The sequence below is a fragment of the Tinamus guttatus genome, unplaced genomic scaffold (genome assembly GCF_059628265.1).
Source record: "Tinamus guttatus ecotype Peru unplaced genomic scaffold, ASM5962826v1 Tinamus_guttatus_pri_ptg000080l, whole genome shotgun sequence".
Taxonomy (NCBI): Eukaryota; Metazoa; Chordata; class Aves; order Tinamiformes; family Tinamidae; genus Tinamus; species Tinamus guttatus.
This window is the reverse complement of record NW_028288614.1, coordinates 675,285-685,332: the sequence shown is the minus strand read 5'-3', so window position 1 is coordinate 685,332 and position 10,048 is coordinate 675,285. Positions and strand designations below refer to the sequence as shown.

The window sequence follows — 10,048 nt, the reverse complement described above, 5'->3', positions numbered from 1 at the left end:
CAGTGCATTTGCACAGGCCCAGCTGTCTCCTTCTGTAACACTATTTATACTTCAAGATGGAATACTACTGCTGCCCTTGCTTCAGCATTTATTTTTTGATAATTTAAAATAGTGGCAATAACTTTTAACTGTGACCCAATAATGGTGTAAAGCACTAGGAAAACTGAAAGTACCTTAATCATGTAGTGCAAGACTGAACAGTTCTGGGGGAAGGAGGGGTAGGAAAGAACAGAGTAGAACATTTTCTCTGCTGGCTTGTTTTACTTCCAAGGAAAAAGCTCAAGCTTTGACCACAGTAGGGGTGGATCTTGCCCATACTGCCAGAAAGATGAAGCAACTTTTACTCCATATACAGAAGAGGCAGAGCAGCTCCCATGCAGCCTCCTGTCACCCTGCAAGAATGGCAGCTTTTATTCAGCAAAGTCTGAGGAAACTCTCCCAAATGGGAAGATGCCCTAAGCTCTTCCTTTTTCACAGCACTTTGATTTCAGCCCTGCAAAGCGCTTGTTAGACTCATTAACTTGACCTGTTACAGTAGGCAATAAGGTATTTCAAATCTTCCACCGGGGGGGGGGGGGGGGGGGGAGAAAAAAAAAAAAAGAATCCCATATTCAGTACAGATTTTTCAAGGGGCCTGAGTTCAGAGTAGAAAGTTATTGAGGAAGGAGCAGTCAACAAGTAGTAGCACAGGCTTTTTTTTTTTTTTTTTTTAAACATTTTGTCCCTTTAACAGTGTAACAGAAGTCTTAATAAACAGACAAATATGTTTTAGTAGAATAGATTGCAGCACATAATTTATACACATTTTTTCATATGGGCAGTTAAAATGAACCCTCCTCTCCAACACCCATACTCCCTCTCAGCTAAATCACTAAAAAGGAGACTGTAGTTAATGCCCAATTTCACTGAATGCAAGTTAGTGAACAAGAAGCTGTGCTCTTTGCTACCACTCTCACCTGTCTCACTGAAGAGCTGAGAAATTTAAAACTGACAGACTTGTAGAATAAGGACCAAGTAGCTATAGCTCATTTTTGGGGTTAGCATTAATATCTTAACCTCACCTCTCTTGCTGAAAGATGAAGCACCACTCTAGAGCTTTCTAAATTTTTTTTCCTTATACAGCAAGTTTTTAGTCTCTACTTTTAATCACCAAGGCTAGTAAGAGTTTCATTTTATAGAACCTTTAGCAGTGGTCTAGGCCAGAATTTTGAATCTTAGCAAGTCAAACACTGTAGACAAAAGATGACCTTATCTCAAAAGCCACATTAATGCTTAAAATTTGATCATTTAGCACAAGAGTTTGTCTCTGCACAAAGATTTCTCATTAAATTCTCAGTTTGTTGCTTCTTCCACGTGTCACAAGACTATTATTACCTCATACAAAAGGCAGTGCCCACCTTTATTACATAGAAACACGCAACAGCATTTCAGCAGCTGAGGAACTTTACAGGGTTTAGCAACAGTAGTTTTATTACTGCAGCCCCTCTGCCCGAGTTATCCTGAAAGTAACAGCTTAAATCAACATCCCTGAGGTAAGCGAGTAGCCCTGTCCCAGCTCACCAATGGCAGAGACTGGGGAATGGAATCAAGAGGTTTGTCAAGAGAACACAGAGTCAACAGATCTGTGGTTAGCGGCTTCAGTTCTAGCTAGTCCGTATCAACTACACTGCAGCTCAGCTGGACGCAACGAGCACAGAGCAACACTCCCTGCACCAATTCCTACCTCACTGGTTTCCTTCCCCATCTGCTGCTTCGTACAGTGCTGGCTTAGGGAAGAAACAAGAAGTACTGCCTCTTCCTTCCACCTTTTATCCCACAATTCTTAAGAACAAATGAAGATACACTGTCCAAATAGAACTTCTTCCACCTCTCAGATAAAAAAATAATCATCTTCTCATACAGGTACAAGAACATTGAAAAAAGTCATCATTAACTTCAGTTTAATACAAAAAGGCAGAATTTTCATTTCATTTACAAGTGCTAAAATTCACTAGCAGTCTATCCTCACTACCTTATAGTCTGAAATTTCATTTTAGAACCATTGAAAGGTTTGAGTGAAAAACAAAACTTAGTTTGCTAAGTATCAACTCTGGCAGAAAGCAATCTGTTCAAAATCTTTCTGAAAATAATTTTACAAGACAACTAGTCACAGAACACACAAAGTTAGCAGTTTCTGGCTGTACAGTATTTTACAGATAGCATTAAAGTGCATCAGAGAATGCTGTCCAGTGCAAGTTGAAACTCATCCCCAGAGACTGTTGCTTAGCAAGCAGGGTCGCGCTCCCTACACATTATCCGATTAAAGGATCATCGTCATCATCTTGTAACTGAAGCCGGGAGAAGGGCCGGGGAGAAGATATTCTATTCTTTGATATTATTATAATGCAGGTGAAAGCAGCCAACACTATTAGGGCCCCAACAACTATCCCGATGGCCTCAGGAAGATTTATGCACCACTGGTCAGCCAGCAGGCACTTGACGTTACCGAGGGTTCCGTTGTGGGGCTGAGGTGGTAGCCCCAGGATGTGACACATCATGGGGTAGATGTCAACAGTTCTCAGTGTGCGCTGCTTGTAACCCCGGCGGAAAGCAGGCCCGTGAGCAGCCAGGAAGGGATGCATGCTTGGGAGAGCGTTGTCATAGCCATGGTCACCTACTGGAGGAGCACAGAGTTCACAGTTAGCCTTGTGGTTTCTCCCTGTGTATTTGTCATGCTTCTCCCTCTCTCTCCCCTGTCCACAAAAGGCACCTATTTTAAACCAAGGACTAATACAGAAAATAAGAGCAAGCCTTTGATCCAAACCTGGAACTGATTCCTTCCCTCCTTCCTGCTCCCCAATAGTCCTTTTTCCCCTCACCGGCCTTCAAACATGAATCTTCCTAGTAATTATCTCTTTTTCTTCTGGTCATCAACTCTTACAGGTTTCCCTCTCCTACTGCTTATGTCAGAGTTGAAATGGTTGTTCCCAATCAACAAGAAATCAGGCTGGAATTAAAGTATGCATTCCTGAGATTTGGGGATTTGCAAGGCAGACACCTTAATTTCTTTCAAAAAAGCCAAGCACATTCCCCTTGGTAGTGTTCCGTTCAAGCATACTGAAGAACTCTCAATTCCTGTTTATTACATCAGCTTCTTCAGGCAAAGGGATACCCCCCATTTTTTTTTTTTAAAACATCCCTAAACAGTCAAAAAATAAACAAAAAACCCTAAGATCATGCCTGTGACAAGCATTTAACAAAACTGGCTACATGGTTTGGACACATGGTAGTTTTAAGAAAATACTCAGATTCCTGGTGGAATCTAAACACCTAGAGAACAGCTGTAGTCCATTATCCTAAAATCTGTTCTAGATGTCAAAAGTCTCTCTCAGCAGTCACAACAGAACTTGAGTGACTGTATTTAGTTAAGACTTCATTTCTTAAAAACAGTTTAACATATCTGCCTCCAGAATTGCCACCTTGTCTGCTTTTTTGCTGTTTCCAATTTGAATTTTTATCATTCCTATAGCTTTAGATGAAATCACACTCACCAGTTAGTATACTTAGAAATAACAGTGTTAAAGATGCTACTTGTATATCTTCTTGCTTGTTTGCTTCAACAAAATCTTGCATTTTTTATTAGTTTTTTCAACTAACTTATTTTGAGTAGAGTTATTCTAAGTTGCTTCCCTATGGAGTTTCCTGTTTGGAAGCATTTAAGTAGGAAGGCTGGTATGCACTGGCACTGCTAGGAATAGCACTGGTATAGGTAAATGTGCAGGTATTTTGCTGCCATTCTGTCCATGAAGACACATACAATGAGCACTTAAGTAGTTATTTATGCAGCTTTCTAGAGTTTGATGCACAAACCCACTCCCACTTGCTTTTGGGAAGCTTTGGCAAGTCAAATGCTTTTGAAGAGTGATTCACTTCAACTCATGTAACACTGTTACCTTTAAATACAGACTTATTAACTATTTTTAGGTAGATGAACTCAACATATAGCACACATGGAATTATGCTCTACAGTGCTGTCATTTTTTGTTAGATTCAGTTGGAAGATTTTTGAAAGTTAACATTTTTGAAGTATTTTTTTCAACATGCTATTTGATGACTCAGTGAGAACTCTGGCTTCTTCAACTATTATTGTTGTGTTGTTACTAGCTTTAATATTTTCTTCCACTTAACTTGTTTCTCAAGATGTGTATAATACCATTAAGAGGTATATCTTGCAATCTCCAATTTAAATTCCTGATATGTATTTTATATTCAAATAGTTTAAGCCATGCATCAGGGGAAGCTTGAGACACAGAGGCTGCATAACTTACTTAAGACTCCTTTTAAAGAGCACTTCAGGCTCTTAAATTGAATATGGTTAAGTGGAATATTCCTCGAGTCAATGAAATATCCCCCATCTCCTCCTCATCTGAGCAAACAGCCAGACTTGTGTGGAAAAATTTGGAAATTGCTGCCTTTGAGACGTTCCCAAAAATGCACATTACAAGGGCTCTTATCACTAAGCTAGGATCATCCTAGAGATGCTGAAATAACAACAAAACTGTTTACAAATGAGGAAGGCAAACTTACATTTTGGAAGCGACTCATTTTGTACAATTGTCCAGCCTTCATCTGCAACCAGAATAATGGGTTGAATTCGCTTATTATGTTGGTAATGAAATCTGTCAGGAATTTCTTCTTTGAGATACACTTTCATATGCTCACTGCAGTTTTTCAGTAAGTTATATACATAAGTTTTGTCTGTCAAAAAAAAGTTACATGTGAAATGGATGGAAATTACATCTTAATTACGACAACTTTCTACCAATTAACTTTAATCTATCCTTTTCAGAGCAATATTTTTTTCTTTGAAAAGCATGTGAGAATACTTTTTCCTTGTAAGAATATTTTTTCCATGTCCCCGATGAAATGCTCTACATATGAATGTAGGTTCCCCTTCCCCCCACCTTTAAACAGCAGATTAATGGCTGTGATCTAGGACCTACAATTCAGGCAACTCCTTGGAACTCTGGCAGAGGGGTGGAAGAGAAGGACCAAAATTCATGTAGAGAAAACAAAAGAACAAAATCATATACAGAAATAACCAATATTTTATCCAAAGCAGTGGAAGTATTTTAAAATTGTTATCCATATATAATTTGGTTCACGATAATCACTTCAGCAGCCATATTCAGGGAAACTCTCATTAGTATCTATCCTGACATACAAAACCTGACACTTCCTTCACAGAAGCAAAAGGCGTAGAGCAATCAAAGCTCATTTTAGATTTTTTATTCGTGCATTTGGAAGTTTAGACAGTGTTATTTTTAATTCTGAACAAACCCAAGTGTTATTCTGAATAAATCCAAGTATTTATAATGAGCAAATAAAATGCTCATTATGAATTACAAATCCATAACTGAATGACTGAGCAATAAAAGATCACACACACGATGTGCCTATTCATTTGTCAAGAATCAATCCCAGGCGCATCTTTAGCATCCATAGCAATTTGACAGGAAACGCACTGATTACCAAAACAAAGAAATCTCTAAATAAAGAGACATTCTTTCTTTAGCTTACTCATTACAACAAAGCTGTGCAATATAAACTACAGCAGTTTTGAAAAAGATGCAGACAACCTACCACACTGTGTACATTTTTAACAATAAGTTAAATAAGATTTGATTCTCAGTGTACGACTTAGAAAAATAAGAATACATACTTTGTCTCGGCAGCACTGCAGCAACTGGACTCTTGTCTACGAGAGTATAGTTTTTGCGACCAATACAGCTATCCAGGTTAATCAGCTTCTCTGCAGAACATGGGGCCATTCCATGATCGCTTGTTATTATGACATTAATAGTGTCCCACAAACCTAATGTTTTCAATTTTTTAGTAAGGAAACCAATATGATTATCCACTTGTTCTAATACTCTGCGCATGTTCTCAGTATCATCTGGTCCATATTTATGTCCACTTGCATCTGGTTCTTCCCAGTATAAAGTAGCAAAACTGACTGGTGGGTTGGAGTTGTTCAGCCATGTAACAATTTTCTCCGCTCTCTCCTCAAATGTTACCGAGAAATTATACTTCATAAAGAACTGAGGGGTTGTATTGTGAATTTTCACATCACTACCAGGCCACATCGCAGCAGCACTTGCTCTGTTTCCCTGCTGATTTGTTACCCAAATTGGGACAGCCCCATTCCACCAGAAGGGATCTGAATCATTGAACTGTGAGAATGTTTTCTTGGCATCTGCATCGTACATGTCATTAGCCACAATGCCATGGCTTTCTTCGTACAGGCCTGTCACTATACTGTAGTGATTGGGGAAAGTCTTCGTGATAAAAGAGTTTGTAACGTGGCTGACAAGCACGCCATCCTCGATGAACTCCTGGAGATGAGGAAGTTCATAGGTTTTCAAGTAATCAGCCCTGAAGCCATCAAAGGACACCAGGAGTAACCTGGATAGGGGATTACTAGCAGAGTTGCCACAACAGGCAGCTACTCCTGAAGAAAAAAGCAATGCTAACACCAAATTCATTGTTGAGGCATTCAAGTATTCCCAGCTGCTAATCTGATGCACCTGAAAAAATGAGAGAGAGAGTATTTGTAAAACAAAGTAGTTGTCTGCAATCAATCTACATTATGCATATCTTCCCAAGGCAGGTACCACAAAATAGCTCGTGCAGGAAGTAAAGCCAGTAACAAAGACAATGAGGGTTCTCCCCCCCCCCATTTAAGACTCTAAATGGAGAGAAAAAAAAAAAAGGTAATTATTTCATGGGTTTATGTGTTTTATTACAATTCTACAGTTAAAGAAAAGTGATCAGTATTCATCTCCTGTTCAGACATATGCACCTAAATAGGACTCTTGAAAATGAAGTTATGTACCCCAGAATGCCACTAGAGTTTAGACCACGAATCCATTTGCTACCATAATTCTCATTTTCCTTTTACCTCCTCAATACCTCGCCCGCCCTCAGTTTTGATCACCTTAAGCTGCTAATACAGTTTTACAGACTTTTCCTATTTATTCCCTGCTTGCTCTATACCTCTATACATGGAGTTGACAAGAGAAAATTGTGCAACAGTTCAGGAGAAGAGAAGCATATCCGCTTTAACAGTAATAAAACTTGTTCTTTACATCTCAAAAAAAAAAAGTAATCTCTGTTACTAAAGTTATAAGCAAGTTTTTCTTGATAAAAAACCCACAAGCCTCTTAATCATCAAAAATAAAAAGTATGATTTATAACATGATCATTTTTGGTTATAGACTAACATACAGCAGAAAGGAGATCTCTGAGTTTATGATGGACAGAACTGCTCCACTCAGGAAGATATCTCTCTCTATATATATATTTAAATATATATATTCCTCTATACACCTTTAAGACAGGATAAGCAAAGCTTCAGGTTTCAAAAACTATTGTTAGACTGCAAAACTACTCTGTTAGACAGTACATCTACTTCTAAAGAAAAGCCCCATTCCAGCATTTTTTCCTCTCTCATTGGCACAAACTAGGTAGATTTTAGAAAGAACTAAAAATACCTTCTTAAATAGCAGATTTCTAATAGCTCCTGCCCCATTTCAAGCCTTTTGCCAAATTACAGAGTTCTTTCAAAGTGCCATTGCTCATGGTTTCATCAAAAGTGCCAAGAGCTCAAATGTTCACCCAAGCTTTAGCAGTAAGGGGAATTCCAAGCCCAGGAAATTACTGTACTGTTTCCTCTCCCAAAGCAGAATTCTTTAAATTTTTGGAAAAAAAAAAAAAAGGCAATTCAAAGACTCTCAGATACTGAATTTAGGCATTACACATACATCAGGCTAGCACAAAACAAAACTGTGTATGGGAACAGAGCAGGAACCAAACTTCCCATTGCAGATGAAGTTTTGTCCTAGCTCTCACAGGGGATATTTATCTCCTTTTTGTTTTGGTTTCTTGTCAGTTTCTTGTCCAGCCCAGAATACCAAGCCCAGTGTGCTCCACCTCTTCCCAGGGCTTTCCTAAAGCATTAGCCTCATGCATGTCAAATCCACACTGCAGAGAAGGCATAAAACCTCACACCAGCCTGGAAACACCCCAAAGACATAACATCAGTTGCGTTTTTACTACACACAGCATTTCACAACTAACTCCAGAAAGTTTCCAGCGCGACAGCTCTTGAGCAGGGCCCCTGGCCAGCGAGCTCCGAGGCAGGACCTCCCCACCTCGCTCTGAAGGGGTTATCCCGACCTTGAAAGGGGGCGCCCGGCACGGAGGAAGCGCTCGGCGCCTCCTCGGCCGTCGCCGCCGCCTCCTCGGGAAACGGGCCGCGCAGCCCCGGCTAACAGCAGGCGGGAGCCCCGCTGACCTCATCCCCGGGACCCGGCACCATCACGACCGGCGAGACTCACCCCTTGCCCGGGCAGGGGAGCAGGAGTGACCGCCGGCGCGAGCAGCTCAACGACTCCTCCTCAGGGCAGGGGAGCGGCGCCTGCGCGGCCCCAACCGCCGTTAACGGCCGCAACCGCAGCCCGCCGCGCAGGGGTGGGGGCCCACAGGCGCGTTGTGATTGGTCGGAGCGCCCGTAGACGATGACTGATTGGTTGTAAGGGAGGCGAGGGGCGGGGCGTCGCGTAGTGAGTGATGGGGGAGCGGGTGCAGGTGCATGGGGAGCGGGGACGGGCTGATGGCCGCAGGACGGACCTGCGGGACACTAACGGTTACGCAGTTATTTGCCATATCTGCTAGCCAAGATGCCAAAACTGAGCCCTAGCTCAAGAAACGGGCAGGAACGAAGCAGTCAAACCGCCATTTCCCTAAAAAGTTTTCACTGAAATGACCGAAGGACAGAAAAAAAATGGCAAAGCAATGAGCTGTTGGCATTACCTGTCCCCTTTGATCTCACTTACGTTGTCCTGTGTATGCCCAACTACATACTGCTCAGCTGTGACCACACTGTTTTGACCCAAAACATTGACCATGCAAACTTAATGTGAATATATTCCTGAATGGAAGCGCCCTGTGCTGGCTCGAGGCAGCTCCTGCGTGTGCCAGTGGGTGTGTGAGATCAGGACGGGGTGAAGCGCTGAGGTTTGCTTTGGGTCCCAGCATTAAATTTGCTTTGTGACTCAAGGCTGACAGCCCAGATGCCCTCTGTCATCGTTTTTATTATGAGGAGGAACTAGTGAGTCTACAAAACATGCAAAGTTGCTGATGGTGAGAAAGAATGAAGTCAATTGTGTTTAAGTGTTCTTTAATAGTATATACCAGAGATCATAGCTCCCATTTTAAATTTCATCTTGAAAACAAAGACATGCATATAGCTTCACTGTTGACTTAAGTAGAGGATCTGGATTCCACTCTCTATCCTGGTGGCATGTTTATTCTGATTACTGCCTGGATTCCAGCAGGCTATTGATTTATAGGTGCCATGAGAAAACTGGTGAACAGAGTGGCACACCCCTGATTCACCCCAGCTGTGGAATGCAGCAGGTGGGCCAAAGCACAGGCACCTAAAAGGAGAAAAAACACTCCACGTGGGCTAGATGTCATGCAGCTGCTCAGATGGTTTATGTCAAATTTGAGTCAAATGAGTCAAATTCTTTTTTTTTTTTCCTTCCCCCTCCCCTTTTTTTCCTTCTTAGTTACACTAATGCAGCTCTGTAAATATGCACATGACTATTTATGACCCAGGAAACGGAAACGTCCTTTACAAGTGATCTTATTGCATTGTGTTGAGTGTTTACTACACAGAGTGAGTTTAAGGTATAGGGAATATATAATATGAAATGGCCACAAACTGAAGCACCAAAAGTTCTGCAGGAACGTAAGGAAAAAAATATTAGCAGTGAGGGTGACAGAGCCCTGGAACAGGCTGCCCAGAGAGGTTGTGGAGTCTCCTTCTCTGGAGATCTTCCAAACCTGCCTGGATGCCACCCTGTGCCACGTGCTCTAGGTGACCCTGCTGGAGCAGGGGGCTTGGACTAGATGATCTCTAGAGGTCCCTTCCAACCTTAGTGATTCTATGATTCTATGATAATATGTGTAGTCTTTTATCCTGCTCGATTTTGGTTTTATTTGG

At 41.4% G+C, this 10,048-nt stretch overlaps 1 protein-coding gene across 1 annotated transcript; it reads right to left on the bottom strand.

Moving 5' to 3' along the window:
- Positions 1-1,947: 1,947 nt before the first annotated feature.
- ENPP4 (ectonucleotide pyrophosphatase/phosphodiesterase 4) lies at positions 1,948-6,552 on the bottom strand. The gene is made up of 3 exons (XM_010227240.2): positions 5,702-6,552; positions 4,567-4,737; positions 1,948-2,656 (listed from the first exon to the last, which is right to left on the bottom strand). The coding sequence occupies exons 1-3, from the start codon at positions 6,522-6,524 to the stop codon at positions 2,292-2,294; spliced, it is 1,359 nt and encodes a 452-aa protein (XP_010225542.2). The 5' UTR covers positions 6,525-6,552; the 3' UTR covers positions 1,948-2,291.
- Between the last annotated feature and the right edge of the window lie 3,496 nt (positions 6,553-10,048).